Below are 25088 nucleotides of genomic sequence, written 5' to 3'. Positions count from 1 at the left end.
TTCGTTCACTTTGCAGAGGGATCGACTCGAAATGAAATTTCAGGACGCACACCGGTAATCGCGGTATCGATTTTCAGTTCCAGAGGATTTGCTTCATCCCTAATGAAGGTGTCCTGATTCCACGGTACAGATTACCCTCTTTATATCACGTTTGATGTAAATGGCCTCTATCGATCGTAGGATCTGACTGGCTGGTCGACACCGAGTGCACGTGCAACGAGGAACACTTTTTAAACGAAACGAATGCTTGTCGGCGGAAACGTGCAAGTACTTTTCTACGTGTAGCTCTAAGACGATTTTAGACCGGTGTCTACTCGGTGTCTCTACAACAACATCTTTTGTTCCCTTCTCGTCAAAGACGAGATCGATAGACACGATTACCTCGAGAAGATTACCGATCGAGGATCATCGGCGAATGGAATTTTTCAGGCTTTCACCAGTTAGGTTCTCCAAACGTGTAGTCTCTGTTGGTGTCTTCCAAGTGCAGGCTTTCAGAGAGACGCTCTCGAGGAGTCGAGATCGCTCCGATATCGCGAGCCCTAACGAAGTTGACTGTAATTAACTTCCATACCGAAACTAAATTAAACAGGATCACCCATGGCACAGGATCCGAAGCAGGAGTGAATATTCCACGCGGTGTTAGTACTTGGAACTAACGCAACGCTGGTTCACATCGGGAGCAACAGATGTCCCGAGCCGAAGGCGCATCCGTATCTCGAGATCTCCGAGTGCAGCCATCGCTGAACTATGATTTACGTCGCTACTAAAAGTAATAGTGTATATACATCCAGATTAAAAGCGCGCTAAGACTGCCGGCGGGGCGGCATCGCAGATAGAGGCACGTCTCTCTCTACGAGGAGGAAACCGACCGAATCGCGGCATTAATGTCCATCGAAGAGGTTCTCTACGTGGAAGGTAATGGTAACGAAGGTCACCTGGGGTCTTCCATAGATCTTGTTTGGAAGTCGTTAAAGTACCTCTTCCCGGAATTTCTCCGTATATCGGGGTAAAGATCGTATCGCGAGCCGCTCTCTCTCTCTCTCTCCCGCCTCGCGGGATCCTGTCCGCTTTGCAATTCCGATCTTGCACTTCGATAGTTACCTACGCTGCCGAGCTGCCCCGTCCTCATTTTTGGTACCGTGGTTCGGTACCCGGCGCGCTCTCTCTCGCTCGCTCGTTCCGTTCCTTTACACCGTTCGGTCCGATACGTGTTAAGATCGTGCTGGCGATCACTCCAAAACTATGCTTACCACGATAACAGAATTATTTTATTAATTCTGTCTCGATGCGTCGAGTGAACGTTCCATAGCGAACGGAGATCATCGATCGCGACTAGCGTCCAGAGTATACGAAATCGATGGGCGATATGTGTCCAGGTATTTAGAACGCAAGGTGAACATTCCGCACGATACGTGTTAAGATCGTGCTGGCGATCAGTCCAAAACTATGCTTACCACGATAACAGAATTATTTTATTAATTTTGTCTCGATGCGTCGAGTAAATGTTCCATAGTGAATGAAGATTATCGATCGCGACTAGTGTCCAGAGTATCCGAAATCGATGGACGATATGTGTCCAGGTATTTAGAACGCAAGGTGAACATTCCAAAGTGGATGGACATCATCGGACTACGATAATAGTCAAACTAGTGTATAATTTAAAAATCGATGGACAATATAAATAACAGAATTATTTTACTAATTCTGTCGAGTGAATGTTCCATAGCAAATGGAGATTATCTATCCAGAGTATCCGAAATCGATGGGTGATATGTATCCAGGTATTTAGAACGCAAGGTGAACATTCCAAAGTGGATGGACAGCATTGGACTACGATAATAGTCAAACTAGTGTATAATTTAAAAATCGATGGACAATATAAATAACAGAATTATTTTACTAATTCAATCTCGATGTGTCGAGTGAATATTCCATAGCGAATGGAGATTATCTATCCAGAGTATCCGAAATCGATGGGCATTATGTGTCCAGGTATTTGGAACGCAAGGTGAACATTCCAAAGTGGATGGACATCATCGGACTACGTTGATAGTCAAACTGGCCTATAACCTAAAAATCGAACGAACGAAGTAACATGTCCAAGTGTTCGAAACAACGCATAAAGTGAGTAGACACCATTAGTCGCGACCTAGGGAGCATCTAAACTAGTCTATAGCCGAAAATCGATGGACACTATAATTTGTCCAGGTATTCAGGACAACGCACAAGGTGAATATTCCATAGTGGGTGGACACCAAGAGACGCAGCTATGGTGGCATATAAACTAGTCTATTAGCCAAAATTGATGAGCGACACGATGACACCTCTACACGGAGAGCACGGGACGACCGATGTCCCGAGTTCCTGGAGACTGGTGTATTCTTTTCGAATTGTTTCCCTTAGATTCTATACTGAAAATGATCACCGGTAACGGAGAGCGGCAACTTGGCGCAATATGTAGCTTTAATGAAGTACAAGGAGACAGTGATTATTAAACATGAGACGATGCCCGTGACGAGAACCCAATTATCTTGCGCCCGGGCAATACTCGAAAAAGTATTTAACCGGGGTGCGAAAGTTTCCCCGTGTACCATCACCGATTCATCAAGATGGAAAGTGGCATAGTATAGAAATAAAAGGGCAGGAAACGTAAAAGACAAACGCGGTTAAAATCAGCGGCTGACGCGTCTCACGGGTGCAACGAGGATGAGGGTGGTGCGTGTACGCGCAAACGAGCGTCGACATATCCCGGAGGCGATAGCCTCTTCTCCCGGTCAGGTAAGAGAGAGGCTCTCTCGTTCGAGCAATTTGTATTCAGCGGCCCTCTTGTCGGGAAAGAGGAGAAGCGGCTATAAACAATGCGACGCACCACCAATACTTAGGTGGAATCACGGCACGCACACCGATCCAACGGGCGGGGAGGGGGGCCTGTATAATGCGTGTGTGCACGCAGCACAGGGACCGGGGCTAAAGGGACAGCCGACGGAGCAACTCCACCCATTCTTACACCGGAAGCATATATCGCGCTTTCTGCATTCGATATGACCACCGTACGACAAAACCTTCGGTGAATTACGACCGTTCCGGTGCACACTGGCCGGATGAATTCTCGTCAGAGACTGACAAGAAGCGGCTGCGTCTCGGACACTTGGTCTTCTTGCGATTATTACTAGGATAACCAGATCCTGGTAATACACGGTTGCGAAGGTGTTTCTTCGCCAGTCCAGGTCGTTTCCCGAAGATTGGACGCGACCAATTGAAAAATATTAACACCGAGTTCTCGCGTTACGCGTTTTCCCACTTACAGACTGTACGAATACTAAAGAACACTACTTAGCGAGTCTGGATAATTTTTTACGAGTTAGATGCGACGCATTGGAAGTTAGCGGAGCAGTCTTCGTGCTACACGTTTTTTCATCGATAGGGTGGGGACTAGGTGAGCCAGACTGTTATTCCGAAGTGTCTGATTGGTTACGGCGGTCGTTTACCTGGGACTTTACGTAGTCTGTATGTACGGTTTATGCGCTGCCAAGTTTTTCATCTTACGGATAAATTTTGAAAAGTTTCGCTCGAAGCAAACGGCTCGTTGAAAATTTCTCGAAGGAAAATCTTTTTGTTGGATATTATTCCGAGGGTTATTTCTTTTGGTAAATTTGAAATAAAAGAAAAAAAAAAAAAAACATTACGAAATGAGTTCGTGTTTGAAGTAATTTCATTTCAAACGAATCGATATTATTTTTATTTTTAAACAACGCTGTTGAAAATATCGGTTTAAAATGAATTATTTCAAATGTTGGTTATTTCTTATTTTTATTTTAAATCGAATTTATCCATGTCTGTTTTCGAATCGTGTACGATTGAAGAAATATTTTTTATTGGATCACCATCTCTCGACAGAATGCTTAAACGAAGAATATTTTCGAACGGGAAAGAATACTTTTTCAGTTAGTTCATGGGTATCCGATAAGGCACAAAGTAGTTCAACGCGAAACGTGACGATTAAGTCTCGCCGATGTTTGAGTTATCCGGCACGAGCAGCGAAATAACTTCGGCAACGCGATCTTTAAGCTGTGACTCGAAGCGATTAAATTACACTCCGCTTATGCTTACTCGATTTCGTGCAACTATCGATGCGTAACTTTAAATATTCAGACACCAATCGGTGGAGTGGACCAACATCGTGAATCAATCGATGGATTTTTATTCTAGGAAGAGGTTTTAATACGTATTAATCACTTGGAACGATTACTTTTCTCAAGTTTTTTTTTTCATTCGCGATAGTGTTGTAAATTATAGTGTAATTGTAAAGTACGTGAATTGACGCACGATATAGTTATTTCCCAATGCTTTTTACTTAAACTTAATTAACAGAACTACGGAAGAAGCTCAATTTTTCTGTAGTCTACAGTTGGATCACTTCAAGTTACAGATCTATAAATATAAATCAATTTTTCGGTACTTTTTAGTTGCATGATTTTAGAGAACAAAACTATGAATAAAACATAATTTTTTAACACCTTTTAGTTGCAGTCTTTTAAGTTATATTAATCAATTTTTCGATACTTTTTAGCTGCATGATTTTAATGAATGAAACATAATTTTTTAACACCCTTTAATTGCAGTCTTTTAAGTTACATTAATGAATTTTTCGATACTTTTTAGCTGCACGATTTTAATGAATAAGACATAATTGTTTAACACCCTTTAGTTACAGTCTTTTAAGTTACATTAATCAATTCTTTGATACTTTTTAGCTGCACGATTTCAAAGAACAAAACTATGAATAAAACATAATTTTTGAACACCTTTTAGTTGCAGTCTTTTAAGTTACATTAATCAATTTTTCGATACTTCTTAGCTGCATGATTTTAATGAATGAAACATAATTTTTGAACACCCTTTAATTGCAGTCTTTTAAGTTACATTTATCAATTCTTCGATACTTTTTAGCTGCATGATTTTAATGAATAAAACATAATTTTTTAACACCCTTTAATTGCAGTCTTTTAAGTTACATTTATCAATTCTTCGATACTTTTTAGCTGCATGATTTTAGAGAACAAAACTATGAATAAAACATAATTTTTTAACATCCTTTGGTTGCAGTCTTTTAAGTTATATTAATCAATTCTTCGATACTCTGTAGCTGCACGATTTTAATGAATAAGACATAATTGTTTAACACCCTTTAATTGCAGTCTTTTAAGTTACATTTATCAATTCTTCGATACTTTTTAGCTGCATGATTTTAATGAATAAAACATAATTTTTTAACACCTTTTAGTTGCAGTCTTTTAAGATACATTAATGAATTCTTCGATACTTTTCAGCTGCATAATTTCAAGGAACAAAACTACGAATATAACTCAATAATTCAATACCCTTTAATTGTACCACCTTAACACTATTAATAGATTCCAGTATATTAAGGTGTTCCTCGTACGTGTTTCAGGAAAATCGAAGATTGAAAAAAGGGAGGAACTTATAAAATTGAATACATGTATAAAATAGTCGTAACGTGTTTTGAAAGTTAACTATAGAATATAGAGTAAATTTCTTTGCAAAAAAAAAAAAAAAAAAAAAAACGAAATCCGCCATTTTGACCGGTTGGTAAATATAGCGTTGAGCAACAGACAGATGTACCATGTATATAACTCAATCTTCCGTTATTTTTCATTCGCGCCAATCTCCATCTTAGGAACTCATTTTCTTCCTATGGAAGATATATAAATAACCGAAGGTACTCACCTCTGAGAGCTTTCATATGAGCAACCGCCATCCTGAGTATGGTCAATTTGTCGGGTTTCCGCGCCAGTGCCGAACATGTCGGTACCATGTCCGACAGTTCGGTGATGTAGGCGGTCATCTTGTTCCGTCGCCGCCGCTCGATTTCGCAATGATTTTCCCTGCTGTAAATCGCAAGACAAAAACCAAGATAATTCCATAGTTCCAGAAACGGCCTCTTGCCTTACGGGACGTCGATCAACGCGAACCTGATGTTTCCAATCTTTGGAGAGAAATATGCATCGCGCGAAATTGTTCGATACATTGAGTGAAAGCCATCAACAAGTAGAATCCTCATCGAGGACTCTACATTTTTATTGTTTCGCGTGGAATAAAATCTCCAGCTACGTTAAAGCGAATACTAAAGTATCGTATCGTATATCGATAATCGAAAGTATCTTCGACGAATCGTTTACGAGTTTCATTTGGCGAAAGAATTGAAAAGGAATCGAAGAATTTGCAACAGAATCAATTATTTGAGATCCTTCGATCGTTTGGAGCAACCGAAGCGTCTCTGTTAATTTTTAACGTACAGAGGACTCTGCGAGGAAAAATTGACTCATTGAGAAGGAAAGAACGTTGTTATTGTTGTTTCTTGCCTCTCGAGTAGTTCCTTAGGTACTTACACGATCGTGTAAGCTATCATAAGCTCAACCGTGAACACTTTTAGCCACGCCGCGTGGCGCCAAACAGATTAACCGGGACGAAAATATACGCGTTTCGTTTCCATAATAGTTCCGAACCGCAGAACGTGGAATGCCGCAACGCGTGTGCAAGCGGACAGACTGTATTATGATTTTATACTCTGAAACGTGTGGGTAATTCGCGGTCGATCGCTAGACGTGGCTTTAAGTACGAGTCATCTTGCTCGGGTAATTGAAGACTCGCAAATACGCGGTGAGGATCATTTGCGGACAGTAAATATACACGTGATACGTCCAGTCGAAGTTCATTTTTCAGAGAATCTCGATTTCCATCGAGAAAATCAATTCTTTTCATCATTTTTTTTCGTAACACTGTTCTTTACATTGATTTGCGGCCTCTTGATATTAATTTCTTACTTTCACTGTGTCGTTTTGTCGTTCGTGGTAAAGCGAATCATCGTCTGTACACCTAACGGAAACAAATATATCAGATCTTCTTCGTGATTATGTTTTAACAGTTTCAAGACCTCGAGAAATATATTTTACGTAAAAATAAATCTCTATTATAAAAATTGATCTTTGTGTTCTGTCAGACGAAAAGTCTGCGTATCAGAGGTTTCCCGTTGAACGAATTTCGTTCTAACGTTCTAGGTATCAAGATGATCACCGATAGACATTATTTTCACATCGAGAAATATTCTACATCTCCGAGACATTATGCCAGACAGAATGACTCCACTCTTAACGCTAGAACTACCGACAGATTTCGTAATATCAAGGTATACCTAAAAGATATATCTACATAAAAGAAAATCAATCAACGAGAAGAAAGAAGAATTTACAAAATTGATCTCGTGCGTAGAATAGAAAAATCGTAACGTCTTGAGAATACGTGGCATAGAATTTAAAGTAAATTTTATCACGAAAGCAGTCGAAACCAGTAATTTTGACCGGTTGGTAGATCTAGCGTTAAGTACAGAGAATGAATTGAAAATAAAACAGTTTTACGATACATCGGGCCAAAAATTGTATCCGTGTAACATGGATCTATACTCATTGTCGTATTGTTCCAAGTTTGAAGACGCGAGAAACTGGAAAGAGAAACCATCTCTATAGAGAAATATCTATTTCAACGGACCCACCGGCGGAGAGGGCGTAAAGGAATTTCCATCCAGCGAGCGTCATTGATAAGGGTGTTCGTGATCAATGCGGCCAATAAATTCTGAAACGATGCCTCATCGTGAAGGGATATCGGGTGAAACCACAATTTCAGGGCCTCCCTGTTATTACGCTACCAGAGGGTAACCGCCTTCGGTAACGACGCACGTCTCTTTGCTACGATGGTAATTGTTGGCGCGCAATCGTAAATTTAATGGCATTTAATTCCTGATAATTTTCGAACAAACTTCGTGAACAGGGCGCACGCGAGATACTTTTGAAAGTTCCATCGGTGGAGATGCGCACGGCCGGATGATTCGCCGGGAATTTTATTTCTTAATTAATCGTGACTTCTTCGCTGTGCAGTCTCTCTTTCGATTCCAACGATAGGGGATCGTTGAAGGATACTGCGTTGAATGTAACTCGGACAGTTTCTATAGTGGCTTGCAAAAGTATTCGCTCTATTATAAGGAAATTCTTCTAACCCGGAAGTCCGAGTTTAATGAAAGTTTGTGTGCAGTTAGAGCACAATAGTGTATATATCGAGTAATTTTTTGCCCGCAGGAAATTTCTTTAAAAAGGTAAAATCGAGTTCCGAAGGTTTCAATGTTTTTTTTCTTTTTGTTGCAATTTTTCTTGGGATCTAACCCAGAAAATATTGTATTGAAAAAATGAAAAAATGTGGAACTTTCAAGGGCCGATATCATTTCCCCAAGAACATTTCTTGTTGACAAAAAAATTGTATCATAGTGTGTTGTACATGCATATAAATTTTCATTGAAATCAAACTTACAGGTTAGGAGAATTTTCTTATAATAGAGCGTACGAATACTTTCGTGAGCCATTGTAGTACGAAAATGAGCGACGTGGATCTGTGGATCCGTGGATCGCAACACAGATCTGATCCAGTCTTAGTATAAACTGGAGATGCACTGTCGATGGAAAGTTTTCGAACACTTTTCGATATTTGCGAAAGAATTCGCGAAATCATAAATTCTGATTCGTTGGTCTAAAATATTTTACCTCAGTCTTTCGATGTCCATACTTTATAAAAAGAGAATCATTGGGGTCGCTTTTTATTTATTTATCGACCGAAGTAATGGTTTTTTTATCGTAATTTATCAACTTATTTTTACGAATTAGATATTATATAATTTAACATTGTATACTGTTGATTCATTATATACTGTATAATAAATCAGCATTCGACTTTCTCAGAATGTGTTTTTACAGCAGTCGATGACAGACACTGCATCAGTTCGTGAGCTAGTTTATTCTGTGCAACTCTGATTCTTTTTCGATTTCTCGTAAAATGTATTATTAATGGTGTATTATACAAGTTTCCTTAAAACAGTAAAATCTTTTTTATTTCTTAGTATTTTTAATAATTTAATCAATTAACTATGGCATAGACTTAATACACGTTTGACATAAATCTAAAGTAATGGATTTCAATTGGACTTTCACAATTTTGTTTACTAAATGCTGTTTAAGAATATATAAGTTGTTAGTTAAGGAATAGCTCCAAAATGTCGTTAAATTATTTACTCGTATATTTAACATTATTTTTCCTATATTCTGTTTCGAGATAGAAGAAATTTATCTCGGAAGATTAAACAGAATCTGAAATACATGAACTTGTTTATTTTCTAGACCCAGTATCCGGGATGTTCCACCAGTCTAGGTATCGCGACCCACCAAGAGGGAGAACTTCCTTTTGTGCCTACCTCCGAGATAAGACCCTCCATCTCATTTCAAGTCCATCAAGAACTATTACCTCATACTTATTCTACCTCCAGATCCTCCAAGTTTCATTCTGTTCATGTAAATAGGCAGAAAAGTACATTGAATCCCGAGGAATGCGATGAGATTCAATTTTCTTTTTTCTTCAAGTCGATGTGACCAAGATTAAAGTCATCGGTTTCAATTTTAGTAACGTTAGAGGTCTATGATTCCTATTTAACAAAGAATTATTCGCAACGTAGTAATGATTTATAATGTATTCCTATTTAACAAAGAATTATTCGCAACGTAGTAATGATTTATAATGTATCCCTATTTAACAAAGAATTATTCGCAACGTAATAATGATTTATAATGTATCCCTATTTAACAAAGAATTATTCGCAACGTAGTAATGATTTATAATGTATTACTGGTGAAAACTGCCAATGTATACAGTTTCTTTTATATATATGTAATTCTGCTCAACAGACGATTTGTCACTTTTTAAGGGCATCAAAAAGACTTCTATTTGGCATTTATTTTTTCTTAATTAAACGCAAGATTGTTGTTTGGTGAAGGGCAGTTTCTTTAAGAATGTAAACGAAGCGAATTATACTGGAAGATATCATTTTGCAGCGACTTTAAGAAAAATCACACTTTCATTTTTACACATAGAAAAACAGTGCTGAGTGTAGTGCTGAAAACGTTGTTGAACTTAACGAAATTAGTATGGAATGTTTCATACAATCTTCTATAATAATAGCACGTGAAATCTTTTAAAATCCTTGGTAAAAATTAATTAATCGAATTTATTTATCACTCTTCTTTGGAAAGATAGAATACTGTTGGATATCTAAATATTTTTCGAAACAACTCGATTGTGTTAGTTGTGTATTGTCTTTCATGAATGTTCATCGATGAGATCTCTTACTAGATTGTTCAATAAGTTTTGTCGTTTTTTCCATTGTAAAAAAATACTATAACACTTTAACTTTGAATATTTGTAAATATACGAACGAGTCGAAAGATTTCCAAGAAATTTCGCACATGTACATCAAACAGTAGTATCATCTTTAGAAAAATAAAACGACAGACCTAATAACTCCATTTCTTATCGAACGACAAAACTTATCGAGCAACTTATTATTTCGTCGAAGATCTACCAAGATCAACTTTAGCTCTGTAATAGTATTTCTACTTATTAAATGAGGGTCTACAATTTTTTCAGAAGTCCTTTTTCAGTTATCGTAAAGTGACATAAATTACCTGATTCTGAACTCGATATAATCAAGAGCCCATTGAAAATATATTAAAAAATATATTATTCTGATCATATTTTGATAATTCTATGTGCCACAACTGCGTAAAAGAATAGAAATAAAAGTTTTAACAACAAATAAATATTTTAATCAAATGTAGAGTCCTCGATATACAGCTAAACTAGATCAATAGTATATCATAAATTGTTTATCTTACGGTGTCTACAATTCCTTTTAAATTCCTTTTTCCATGTATCTCAAAGTCACATACACAGATCATCTAAGTTTGTACTCCAGACATGCAAGATCTCAATTGTCTACTCAAAAAGCGAGCCTTTTAAAGAGAAAACTTGACCCAGTTAGAAACTAACAATCGGTGACGATTTCCTGCAAAACATAAATCACAACTGCCAACTAAAAAACTGACTTCTAGCGACCCGGTAGCAAGGATGTTTAGAACTAATAAATCCTCTTTACGTAATCTTCCTGAAGATACATAAATTATTAAGTTGTTCGGAAAGTCATTTCGTTTTTTTTTTTTTTTTGGTGAAAATGAAACACGATTCTTTTAGAGTGTATAAACATTTTATTCAATTATATATTCTCCATTTTGGAAAACGAAATGACTTTCCGAACAACCCAATAGAATGCTTAATAAAGGAAGGACAACCCTAGTCCTCGATTAATGTACAAGTAAGACAGGAATCTCTGGAACCGTAGAATTTGGAAGAGAAAGTAAGAACAATGAAAATAACATTATTATCGATGGAACAAATGGATGATTACAACGTAAAGAAGACTGATCAGTTAATGATTTTTCAAGAGTTAAACGTATCAGAAATGCAAAATCCTGGAGATAAGTCCTCGGTTAATGTACAAGTAAGATAGAAATTTCTTTTTCCACCGTACAATTTGGAATAGAAAGTAAGAACAATGAAAATAATATTACTATCCATCGAACGAATGGACGATTACAACTTAAAGAAGGCTGATCAGCCAACGATTTTCCAACAGTTAAACGTATCAGAAATGCAAAATTCTGGAGATAAGTCCTCAGTTAATGTACAAATAAGATAGGAATTTCTGGAACCGTAGAATTTGGAATAGAAAGTAAGAACAATGACAATAACATTATTATCCATCGAACGAATGTACGATTACAACGTAAAGAAGGCTGATCAGCCAACGATTTTCCAAGAGTTAAACGTATCAGAGACGCAAAGTCTTGGTGACTGGGCAGAGAAGATTCAACTTGGATATTCGCCAGGGATGTTCATCGTCAGGACCTTCCATTTCGTTGGGAGTTCAGAGGAATCGGTAACGCTCCTCGAGGACGCAGGCCACAGCGCAGGCTCGCTATTTAAAAGAGGCCAGGGCGCTTAAAGCGCAAGTATAAAGCAGGGTATGTACCGTGCAGGACGGTAGAAGAACACGAGGAGAAAGGGCCAGAAGAGGAACACGGCCCAAGGAACAGGACAGAGAGAACTCCTGGGTCAAGGGTCAGACGTTCCGAAGTTGCCCGTTCGCTCCGTGGGTCCAGCGGACGCTATATAGGGTGGTCGTGTTTGACACGACGCGTATGCTCTCCCGAAAAGTTCTCCAATGATCGTAAGAAAAGTAACTTCAAACCTAGCCTGAACTATCGGTTCGTTGACGAACGTTTTCTGAACTAACTGGTGCAATGTTAGGGTACTGAACTTGAACCGAAATGTAGGGATTATGAACGCATCTTTGGGTATCGAGATTCAACTGGTACAGTGACAGGGAACTGAATCTGAAGAATTTCAACCGAATTTTAGAAACATGGATTCGATCGTTGACTGATTTACCGATTTTGGGACCGAATGTTTATTGGACTAACTGATGCGATGTTAGGGACCTGAATATGAACTTGAACTGAGCTGTGTCAGTATGGAGTTGGTCATTGAGTACTTGATGTTGGAACTAGAACACGAATGTACCGAAACAAAGAAACTAGGACTGAGATAGATCGAGACGAAATAGGGTTTAGACGACACAAGGACTTTTGAGAAGAGTTCTAATACAGAAGAAACGGGTCACAGACACTAAATGTAACCTGAATACTATACTCATCGAAGCTATAACTAACACTGATAGTCCACGTCCAAAGTTCTTCATAAACTACAACAAACAAATCGAATATTTCTTTCTTCACGCCGTATTCGTGCACTTGTAACTGATGATCGATCGGGAGCATATCGTTAATCCGTAGATAGTATTTAATTACATTTTTTTTTCAAGCATTCTGTACTAAAAATAGATGAAAACGACGAGAGGTGATAACCGTCTCGGATAAAGAATGTTTACTTGGAATAAAATTGATACCGAAGCAGGTGAGCGGGAAGAGCATCGTTCAGAACACCCCGTACATCGATCTCCACATTACGATGATACAAAGTCGGCGCTGAAGTACACGTACCGCGCACATAAAATCATTCCAGGGGAAGGGAGTTCTTCGGCACACGGGGGAAAAGAAGAATCGCGAAGGAGATCGCGGTCGAGTCATCATCATCATCATTGTCGTCGTCGTCGTCGTCGTTGTCGATATGGTCGGCGCTGGGAGACGACCGCTATAAATGACAATGTCCCGCGCGTGAATTATGGATTCGTCTAACGACCGAGTGAACGTACGTATCGAGTCGTAGTGCCCGTGTCGATAGAACTTATAGACTCTCTCTTCGCGAAACAATGAAATGAATTATGAATCGATCGAGGACCGTTTAATGCGATCGCATTCGTTATCGAATATATTCCACCGCGCAACACAGCGGCGGACGTATGCTAACGAGCGTCCCAGCCACCGAGTGATTTATGCCAAATCTTAATATTCCCGCATACTAATGGAGGACAGATGTTCGATTCGCGCTAGGAAGCGGGCCACGATCACTTTTTAGCGCCGCGATCGATGGATTTCCGGGTTCGCGGACGGTGAAAGAATACGTGTATGTGTGTGTATGTATATATATATATATATAAAATTAAATGTATATAGTTGAACCTCGAAACTTGCATGCAAACCTAGAGGCCCTTAAAACATGGCCGCCGTCAACGCTTGCCATCTATCGGTGGCGCAAGGAAGCTGCGTTTCATCCTAATTCCGCTGGACGGTTTCTATTAAACGCTGCGCGTGCTAAAGAACCTCCGGTTTATCTAAAGAATAGTATAAACATGACATGCAAAAGTAAAATAATAAGAAATGAACGTGTAAGCGTACGGTAGACTTCTGCTTAACCGGTGTTTAGAAATTTAATACAACAGAAAATAGGATGAACGAAAGAAAAACTATAGTTCGTTCAAAGAGGTACCGAATGCGACGAGTGCACGTGATGAGTGCGTGATCAGATTAGGACCAACTTCATAGTATTCAAACCCAATGATTACGTGGAACATTTTTTCTAAATTTCATTTTTATTTTTTTGTAATTTAAACGATTTGATTGTCAATTATAGTAAATTGGTTGTAGAATCAATGGCATGTATAATAAAGAAATGATTTTTTCGAGCGATTGCTTCTTTAAAAAATATAATAAATGATAATAACGGGATTAATGAAATAAATTGGAAAAAGTTATTTCTTTTGTTAAAACTTTATTTTGAATTTCTGTTTAAACTACTATTACTACTACTACTACTACGACCGTCGTCATTATCATTCGAATAATGTTGGTTCCTTTAAGAAAGATCGAACTGTTCGAACAAATCGAACAACTTGAGAGAAATCAAAGGATTCGAATTGAGCCAAGTGGCTCGAAAGAAGAAGAAGAAAGAGCTCTCTATAACTAGAGTAAAAGTCGTTCCTGAAGTTGAAGAAAATAGACCAATAGCTGCAGACCATTTAACTGATCACGTAGGCATTAATGTAAACATTGGTACCTCGTTTCTTTGGATGGTCGCGAATTACATTTATTCGAACGAAAGTGAAACATCACGAAATGTGTAAATATTTTTCTACTAGTCGGTCGTTTTCGTGTTAAAAAAAATGTGGCCGATTAGAGACAAGCCCGATTAAAACGAGAGCGAATAATCGGGTGTCTACTGTATAATGATAGAATAATATAGTTGATGATATACTTCGGTTGAGATTCGTGGTTGATTCGAGCAATACTAACTCAGGTTAGATTGGAGGGCAGTTGAGAATTTAGATTGCGAGTTAACTGTAGTCGAGAACAATTTCCATGCTGATTTGACTCAAGGCCAACTATACGAACCACAAGTAAATGAAAGTAGTAATTTGAGCAGAGTAGAACCTCGATACTTGGGTATGAAAAGACAAAAAATGGACGCCTTTAACGTCTACCCTTCTTCGATTTCGCAAGAAAGTTATGTTTCCTGTTTTCGTTCGAACGACACACAAGTTGGTAAAATAATAAAACAGTGAATACGCGGCTCTTTAAGCGTCGTTTAAATTATTTCCAAACGAAGACGTAATCATAGGTGAAGCGGGCGAGTGTTAGACGATAAATTCTCTCGTAGTACATTTACTACCGTGCAAGTGTAATCGCCGAAGTGCTGTGTTCATCGTACGTGTTACGATGTAACCGGTGATCCGCGAATTTTCTTCATTTACTGACTCCGGAGCGATAATGTTATTCGTATTACACGGATTAAATTTACAATATTTTAGACTTTGTGTGACAAGAACCTGATATAAACAATCTTTGATTTTATAGTTTCCGTATATCCAATCTTTGATATATTTTTATATTTAAATATTTCGTTGTTTTAAATTTTGACGAACTTTAAATAATACACCATATGGAAAGATAAGAGAAGGTAAGAAATTTATATACAACAGGTAGAAAAGCGTTACACACCAGAGGACGGGAGGTTAAGAAAAAGCGCGGGAAACAGGTACGCAGCGTCCATCTTGGTTAACCTACAAAAATACTTATGGAAGGTTCAATTATTTTATTCAATTCCTTTCACTGTCAATTGAATCTCAAACAAAAAATACAAATAAACGATCGATATCGTCGGTAAGAAATCGTAAAACTGTAGAAACGATTAATAATCGTAAGTTGTCGTATTTCATTTTCGGAAAATTGCAACAAAAATTTCAAATCATTTATCCACCGATCTGGTGAATACAGACGTCGAGAAGAAACACGACGCCGAAATTACAATGTCTGCGCCGTGTTTTCAAGAAAAGAAGGGGTGGTGCCGAGACAAAAACAGTTCCATCTTGGCTAACCGCCGGCATGCGACGACGAAAGCGCGGGAAGAAGCGATTTCGCGGTTTATCGCGACTGCTGGAACGATTGCGCTGCCAAAAACATCGGGGCTTGTATTAACGCGGCGAGGAGAAAGAGCGAAGAACGGGGGAAGAGACGGAGGTAGAAAAAGAAGAACGAGCTGAAGAAGCCGAGGGAGCGGACCGAGCTGGATAAGAGGGTTGCGCGCCTTGCGGCGGGAGGCAGTAATTGCGTTATTAACTTAAAAGTGAGGTTCCTGGGCGCTCGCGACATCGGAGCTGTTGCGGCTTGCCGACTTTTCCATGAAACCTGTACATACAGTGGGCGGTTTCGTTTGGAGCGCGGTTACGGAGAATGTATGTACGTACTCCCGAGGAATCGATACATAGAGTAAATTTTTTTACTGACTGAAAAATACAAAATTCCTAATCCAATTTTTTGCGTGATTTTACAAACGATACGAACATTACCATAAACTTAATACAGGTGAATTCATTAAATTGGAATGTTTATTAGGTTCAAACTAATAATGTTTTAATTGTTTGAAAAATACAAAATTATTCATCCAATTTTCTTCACGATTTTGCAAACGATATGAACTTTACCATAAACTTAATACAAGTAAATTCGTTAAATTGGAAAGTTTATTAGGTTCAAACTAATAATGTTTGAATTGTTTGAAAAATAGAAAATTATTAATCCAATTTTCTTCACGATTTTGCAAACGATACGAACTTTACCACAAACTTAATACAGGTAAATTCGTTAAATTGGAAAGTTTATTAGGTTCAAACTAATAATGTTTGAATTGTTTGAAAAATAGAAAATTATTAATCCAATTTTCTTCACGATTTTGCAAACGATACGAACTTTACCACAAACTTAATACAGGTAAATTCGTTAAATTGAAAAGTTAATTAGGTTTAAACTATTTTAAAAGAATACTTCTTATTTTTGTTATAGAAGTCACTATCGTTTATTTTTTCTACACGTGATCTTAAACAAAAACTCAAAAACGTCGAGGTTCAATAAGTTTTATTATTTTATGTATGGAGGAGAAATTTTTAGTGAGTGGAGAACAGCGTTATGAAATTTTTTATTCGTGCAAGAAATTGAATATTCTCCGATGACTGTAAGCGTAAGAATAATCAGTAAACGTTGAGTTATCTTACTCAAAGTACGATTTGAGATTCACTGATGGATTGTACGAATCTCTTGATAGGTACGGGACCTATTGAAATGCGCTGTACCGTGGCGACTGGTGGGGCCTCATTTAATTTTCTCGAAAATTTTTGCGACATACATTTTCTTTTGTTTGTACCTTTTCTACAAAGCACCAAATAGTTGGATTTACGATTGGATCGAATTTTATTTGCGAACCTACGTGACTGGAAAATAATACACTACGAGTTTAACTTTCATTGGACTTAATTGTTGTTTGGGATCAACGCAGGTCTGAAAATAACTTCGAAAAATCCTAACTGACAAACCGATGTCGAGAAACTTCAAGCTCTGGAAGTTATATTTAAAGTTTGGAGTTGTTCTGTCCGTAAATAATTAAATTGAAAAGCGTCAAGACCGAGCAGCGCGGAAATTCTAAATCTAAAAAAATGGCGATAGTCACGTCCGTAACTTGAAACCCAGTCCACCTGCAATTAGACAAAGTGTCTAAGAGGATTGTATTTCAGAAACCTCGCGATAAAGATGATCATTGTCTCTGCTTTCCTCGGAGCACGACGACTCTTCCTTTGTTATACTTAATCGCGCAAACAATGGTAATAACGATCGAATAAGTCACGTAAACAAGCTTTTATCATAAAACTACGCACATACTTGTTTATCGCGCAAGTAAAACAACAGATTATATCTTAATTATTATTTTACGTATTCTCTACGTGACATCGAGCCGTAAAGATAAGATTTCAATCGTACACGAGTTTCTTACAGATTTAAAGACAATAAGAAATTGTTTTTATTACTTACGAACTGGTCGATTATTATCCGAAATTAACGGACATTAAATAGAAAGAATGTAAAAGTAAACAGTTTCTAAGAAATAAACATTTCTATCTACAGTTGTACTTTTACAGTAGTTGAAGCTAAGCTGGAATTTTAGCATGACTCCCCATAGTAAAACGATACCGTATAATCGAAGCTAAAGTGCCTGACATTAACAATAGACAAAAGACATTGTAATTATGCGTCATCTGTGTTCGATATACAATCTCGGAAATCCCCGAAGGTATAATCTTGATAAAGACGTAACCGCGTTCGTGCATAAAGATTCGACTCATGCTCGATCTGCATTAAATCCTGCAGTTTATACACTTACTGTCAACTATCATGGGATCTCTTATATTAACAACTGAAGTTGAATAACGGAAGATTCGTATTTGTTCTAACCTTTTCGGAACTAACGCCATCTTGCGACGATAGATAAGTTTATAAAAATGGTTGCGACTACCAATCCATTTACTTAGATTGAGGTTAGGTTTAAAAGAACCCGCCGATTATACATAGTCTGTAAGCGATTAAACATCACTCTGTTGCGACAGTTTCTTCTGATGTTCGTATTAAAGATATTACAATAATAATAATTATTTTGTAGAGAATAACATTTTGATATCGATAGGGTTAAATACAATTTACCTAAGATCTGACCATTCACCTCAGCAGGCGACACACACAATTTCCACCAATCAGAACCTCTTCGTCACTATATCACCACATACCATAAACTGGACATTGTTTAACACAATGCGTTAGTTGTATTAGCGTTCAGACGGTCCAACAACCCTAACTTAGATGCGATTAAGTATTCATAATAATCCCAGTATGTAGGAATACATTTCAATACTAACAGTGAGGACCGATGTAAGTTTATCGCCATCTGGTGGCGTTGGTTAGTACTATAAAAATACGCGTTTCGACCCTCAGTCCACTTATCTACGTAGTTATTCGTATGCAATTATTTTACACAGAATTTCAGAGAATTTGTCTAGTACCTAACGCAGGCATATAATTTCCGAGAATCAGTGGAATCTCTCAAATTAAAATTGTTTCGTACACAATCAAATGCTAATATTTGTCCAGACACCTAACTTAGATCTAGTCAAGCGAACGTTGTCATCCACTTACAATTTCCAACAATTAGCTCAATCGTTCGAACAAAACAGTTTCACAAAGGGTTCAACACTATTTGTCTAGGACCTAACTTACTACCTGGGCAAACGTTGTTCTCCATTTACAATTTCCAACAATTAGCTCAATCGTTCGAACAAAATAGTTTCACACAGGGTTCAACACTATTTGTCTAGGGCCTAACTTACTACCTGGGCAAACGTTGTTCTCCATTTACAATTTCCAACAATTAGCTCAATCGTTCGAACAAAATAGTTTCACACAGGGTTCAACACTATTTGTCTAGGGCCTAACTTACAACCTGGGCAAACGTTGTTCTCCATTTACAATTTCCAACAATTAGCTCAATCGTTCGACCAAAACAGTTTTACACAGGGTTCAACACTATTTGTCTAGGACCTAACTTACTACCTGGGCAAACGTTGTTCTCCATTTACAATTTCCAACAATTAGCTCAATCGTTCGAACAAAACAGTTTCACACAGGGTTCAACACTATTTGTCTAGGACCTAACTTACTACCTGGGCAAACGTTGTTCTCCATTTACAATTTCCAACAATTAGCTCAATCGTTCGACCAAAACAATTTTACACAGGGTTCAACACTATTTGTCTAGGACCTAACTTACTACCTGGGCAAACGTTGTTCTCCATTTACAATTTCCAACAATTAGCTCAATCGTTCGAATAAAACAGTTTCGCACAGGGTTCAACACAATCTGCATAAGATCCGACCTAGATCTATCTAAGTAAACGACACAATCCAACCACAATTTCCGAGAATCGGTTTAATCATTCGAATGAAATAGTCTCACACAGGGTTCGACACAATTTGCCTAGACCTGACCCAGATATCCAGCTGAGCAAACGACACTATCCAGCCACAATTTCCAGCAATCGGTTCCCCTCGGTCGTTACATTGCCACACAACAATACAAACCCGGTATTGTCTGGCGTAATGCGCGTCGCTCGTCGTATTTCATTTCGCGAATCCGCCGTGTCAACACGAACATCGCGATAAAGGATCAAGATACGATGTCTTCAGCGTAGACGGAGCCAAAGGACGCTGCGCGCGTATAAGTACCTTATGTTCCCACGCTGGAGCAGCCTGGAGGGCTTCCCATTCCGCTATCGACTCACATTGGCGGGTACCATGTAGGTATGTATGTATCTTCGTACTCGCCCGACCATGTACAGGGTGTACCGGTGGAACATATTGGGATCCCGGGATTCCGTGAGACGAATTAACAATGGCTGTCGGAAAAGAGACCGGTGGCCTCGGTCCTTCGAGAACCGCGGAAAGAACGACGACTCGGCCGAAGAAGCGGCACGAGAACTGGGACTGATTTTCGGGACGAGATAGAAGGGGATCGCGCGACAACCATCGTGAATGATTTTTCAATCATTCTACCGGGTGGAAAATAAATCTTACACTCGGGTCAGTGCCGGAGAATTCGAAGAGGTTTTTTTAAGTTCTCTGACCATCGTGGATCATCAACACTAGAACTATCGACGGGTTTCGTAATATTAAGGTGTATTAAGAGTAGTTGAAAGATTATCGATCGACGAGGAAAAAGAAGAATTTGTGAAATTGATTTCGCACGCGTAGAATAGAAAAATTGTAACGTTTTCGGGAAACATGACATGGATTTTAAAGTAAATTTCATTACGAAAGCAGTTGGAATCAGTCATTTTGACTGGTTGGTAAATCTAGTGTTAATGTAAGCTCGGAGACTTATTGTTGGACCTATTTGGAAAACTTCTTTTTTACCTTACTGTTTATCTCGATTTTACTTTTAAAATACTCGAGAATGTACAAGGGTAGCTCCAAATTGCTCGTTACCGGTCGAAAAGTGAGCATTTTCAAAAGTACTGTTGCAAGTATATGACGCGACACTACCGTAAGTATAGTTTACACTACGAGTTTAGGTAATTGTTTCAACCGGACGCGTTAATGGTCAGCAAATATCGATAGTTAATGGAATAGCAAATATTTTTCTCCGATGCGTAATTTTTTAAACCGATGTCTTACTCGACAGCACGGGTCCGAATTATCATTTTTACGGTAGAGCTTAATACAGCAGTCTAGACAATTATTTTTGAATATTTATACTTTGAATACTTTATACTACTCTCCACTAGAATTTTAATTATTATTTTTAACAATGATATTAACTATAGTATAAATTGGATTATTTATAATATTATTTGTATCTAATCGTTGTATCCAGTATATTAATTCTCTTTGCATATATTTTCAGTATATTGTTCTCTTTGTACTGTAATCTTTATACTTTGAATACTTTATACTATTCTCCACTAGAATTTTAATTATTATTTTCAACAATGGTATGAACTATAATATAAATTGGATTATTTATGATATTATTTGTATCTATTCGTTGTATCCAGTATATTAATTCTCTTTGTAAAAATCCTTCACTTCGGAACGAACGCATATTTTCTCCAAAAAAAAAAAAAAAAGGACGTTTAACCCGTTCACTGACCTCCCTCATTTATCGTAAGACCGAGAGCATGCACGTTACGTCGAGCCTGACACTCACCTCGCAAATCTTTCTTTGTCCTGTACATTCTCGTCCTCCAGCCTTCTATATTTACACCCACTGGGATCATCTTCGTCGGATCTGCAAAAAAATTGCCATTTTTTATCATTTTGAACAGATTAGGAGACCGTGATAGCAACTGATGTCAGTTCTTTTCTCAAACATTAGCAATGTATAGAATTAAAACGGTAACTTTCGATTAAAATGATCATATAAGGTTCTTATACACAATTTATATGATTTCGATAAAATTACAGTATTCTAGAAGAGACAAGAAGAAAAATAATTTTATTCGTAACGGTACAAATGACAAATTTAACGAAATGGTAAATTGCAACTAGAAATAATCTTAAGATCCGTTATAATGCTCTTTGTAAAGGTAACTGCATTTTCACAAGGTAAATGGAAAAAGTGATAACTTTATTCGTCATCTGTATTGAATGTCATAAATAACTTTACCAGTTGGTAAATCTAGTACCCTAGATCCTTTAACAATAAGTCCCCGAACACTACATTTACCAACCAGTAAAGTTGGCGAATAAAGTTATCACTTTGTGCATTTACCTTGTGAAAATGCAGTACTTTACAAAATGGCAAACAGGAAGCGAAATTTTGAACTGCATTTAATCAAAGGGACATTTGTGGGTCAATGTGGACTACAATTTGTTCGTTATTTAAGAAAAGTCAGTAAAATTTTCTCACAACGATGAATAAATAAAACTTCAGCTATACTCGACGATCAGATTAAAGACGTACATTTATTGGTCAGCACTCTTCTCTGACCCTCGTCAACCTGAGAACGCTCGATTGACTCGTTCATCTGTCGGTTCGGCCGATAGATATTCTACGAACGTCGTGAATAAATGTCGCGTCACCGATACGCAAAGTGTAATCACTTCCGGATTACCAAACGCGACAGGGCAACCGGTACAGAATTGGTCGTCGCCTATCCAACTTCCCCAAATCTGGAGCGTCGTGTAACAGTAAGTGCGACAAAAGTCTCTCATGCAATATTCACAGCCGACGGTGCTCTATAACTCGAATCGACGCCATTGTGAACCGTGTTCGCACCTGCGTCACTATTTTAACGAACAAATTTGTGCTCATCTTAACGGATTTAACCCTTAGCTTCCTAAGTGGAACCATAACCAAGACACGCGCGATATATCGAGTACCGCTAACTTCATCGACCCTAAGTGACAACTTGCGAGGGAACTGGGTGAAATTTAATCTATTATCTTTACACCTCGCTTTGTACACATCGGGGACGAAAGTGAGATACAGTGATGCGGATAACTTTGAGACAACACGGCGGAGAGAACTTGTGACAACCCGAGAGACAGTCCTGTATTTGTTTCCGAGTTCAGAACGGGAACCACAACAGTTGATACTTTACTCTTACAAATTCAATAGCTCTCCCGCCGTTTCTCGTATTCTTAGATCAGTAGGGCCCATTTCGAAGAAATTATTTAAAAACAGTAACAGTATTTTGAAACGATTCGTGCTATCAAAACGAAGCGTCCGGAATAGCAAGCGTTCGAATTCGAGTAAGTTCGACCGAGCATCTAGCGAATAAGGGTAATCCGTAAGTCCCAAGGGAAAGTCATCGCCCGTCATCGAGTACGACTCCCCTCCATCATCGTTACGACCGTGGCCGTCACAACTCAATTTCCATCGGTACCAGAAGTTCCTCCGGCGCAGAGAACGAAAAAAAAAGGGAGGATCCAAGAAGAAGGTAGCGAGAAAGAGGGCACGAGACGAGGAAGAAGAGTGTCGTAAATCCGTCATTGACGTCTCGTTACCGGCATGAGCCGTGTTCTCTCTGCCGGGTCGGCGTATTAAGCACGATAGAAAATTATGCTCTCGTTGGGGGCCGGCGGTGCACATAGAAATCCGGCTGATCGTCAGTCTATTACGCTGCGCGGGCGAGCGAGCGAGCGAGCGAGCGAAAGAACGAGCGACTGAGCGCGCGCGCGCGCGCGCGGGTGATGTACGCCTCTGACCCTGAGCGAAAAAGTAAGGCCCCCTTTCTTCCCAGCCCCCCTTCCTCGCCGTGTCTTTTTCCCTTTCTTTGCTCTGGTGAACGCCACGACGAGCTACAGCCAGCATCTTGCCCCCACCATAGCCCTCCGCGGGGCCCCATGGGTCCCATGAGCCTTAGAGGACGAGGTGGGGGTGGTGTAGGGCCTACAGCGAGTGTATCCGGGTACACCGAGAAGGCCCCGTAATCCCTTCTCCCCTCTCTACCTTCGCTCTGCGCCCCTTTTTCTTTTCCCCTTTTTGCTGCCAGGGCCCGAGTAGACTCCGAGCGGAACGAAGAGGAAGAGGAGAGACTACGGGGCCTGGAGACTTATGGAGTACATAATGATGCGGCCCGCGGTATTATGTCGACTTAACAGATACGTATATGCATGCTCGTTGAGTAGAAAACGCGATGTCCCCGGTGCTGGGCCCGCTTTGGGACACCGAAAGTCGGCCGCTTCGAGGAACCGATGCGTGGAACGACTCTCAGAGCTTCTGGGACTCTCGGGACACCTGCGACTCTTGAAACTCCAAAGTGTTTTGGGGACTCTTACGGTTATTGGCATTCTTAGGACTTTAAGAACCTTGGGACACTCGAGATTTATGAAACTCTTAGCATTATTTGAACTTTTGAGTCTCCTCGGATTCTTCAAACTTTTCGAATTCTTACGATTTTTAGGCCCCGTGGGACTATTGAAAATGTCGGAACACTTGGTTTCCTAAGGCTTTGACGATTTTGAAAACTGTTCGGTCTCTTGGGTTTTTCGAAACTTTTGGAACTGTTAACCCTTGTACACTTTTTCAATCAATTCGACACGATATCGAACTTTGGTATTAAACAACTTTTTTGACAAAATATTCGATTTACGTGTAATTTACTGGCTTTTATCAACGCTACTCGAAGAATGTACCAGTCGAGCAAAAATGCATTTAGTATTGTTTCGTACGAGATATCCACGTTTTTTAAAAGAATGAACATTTCTTTTTGACTCTATATATTACTTATTTCATTTCTCAAGAAATATATAGTAGCTGGTTACAATTTAAAACTAAAACGGGCATTCGGAGATAAATCAAAGCTACAGTATCGAATAACACATATTGAAATGTGTTAAAAATATAACACAAATATTCGATGTGTTCTATGAATTTTTGCGTAACAGATATTACTTTTTATCAACATTTAATCCTGCATTAGTTTAATATAGACCAACTGAAATACATCCAAATATTCGATAGTTAAATGCACTTAAAAAGAAAATGTTTTCCTTAGCCATTTTTAAGATACAGCAATTAAAAATGAATACATTTGTAAAGAAATAAACCGCAAATCGTGCAGCAAAACTATTCTAATCCATAGTACGGTTGGATTTTGTCTAATGGAACGGTGAATATAGTACTAATGTGGTGATTTCAATGCGTGGTAACAGTATTGTCTTCTCGAAGTGTTAATCCCTCATTCTGAATTCAGCACGAATGTATTTTCTTTTGGAGAATATTGCTTGCAGACTTCTAACTAGAGAATCTGTGCAAGAGAAGTTCAACAAAGGAAACGTATTTTATATCGATGCTTCGAGCCA

The 25088-nt window shown here is 38.6% G+C and overlaps 1 protein-coding gene across 2 annotated transcripts in view; it reads right to left on the bottom strand.

The window, feature by feature from the left end:
• Positions 1-25088, bottom strand: part of Tgo (Aryl hydrocarbon receptor nuclear translocator homolog tgo) — a 50054-nt gene that overhangs the window by 6208 nt on the left and 18758 nt on the right. For both annotated transcript variants that reach the window (XM_076306140.1, XM_076306130.1), the window contains exons 2-3: positions 21487-21567; positions 5749-5909 (exon numbers count right to left, since the gene is read on the bottom strand). In XM_076306140.1, the coding sequence (XP_076162255.1) occupies positions 5749-5909; positions 21487-21567 (242 nt within the window). The remainder of the gene's footprint in view (positions 1-5748; positions 5910-21486; positions 21568-25088) is intronic.

Source organism: Ptiloglossa arizonensis, chromosome 1 (assembly GCF_051014685.1).
Source record: "Ptiloglossa arizonensis isolate GNS036 chromosome 1, iyPtiAriz1_principal, whole genome shotgun sequence".
NCBI lineage: Eukaryota > Metazoa > Arthropoda > Insecta > Hymenoptera > Colletidae > Ptiloglossa > Ptiloglossa arizonensis.
This window is presented reverse-complemented; position numbering and strand designations above follow the sequence as displayed.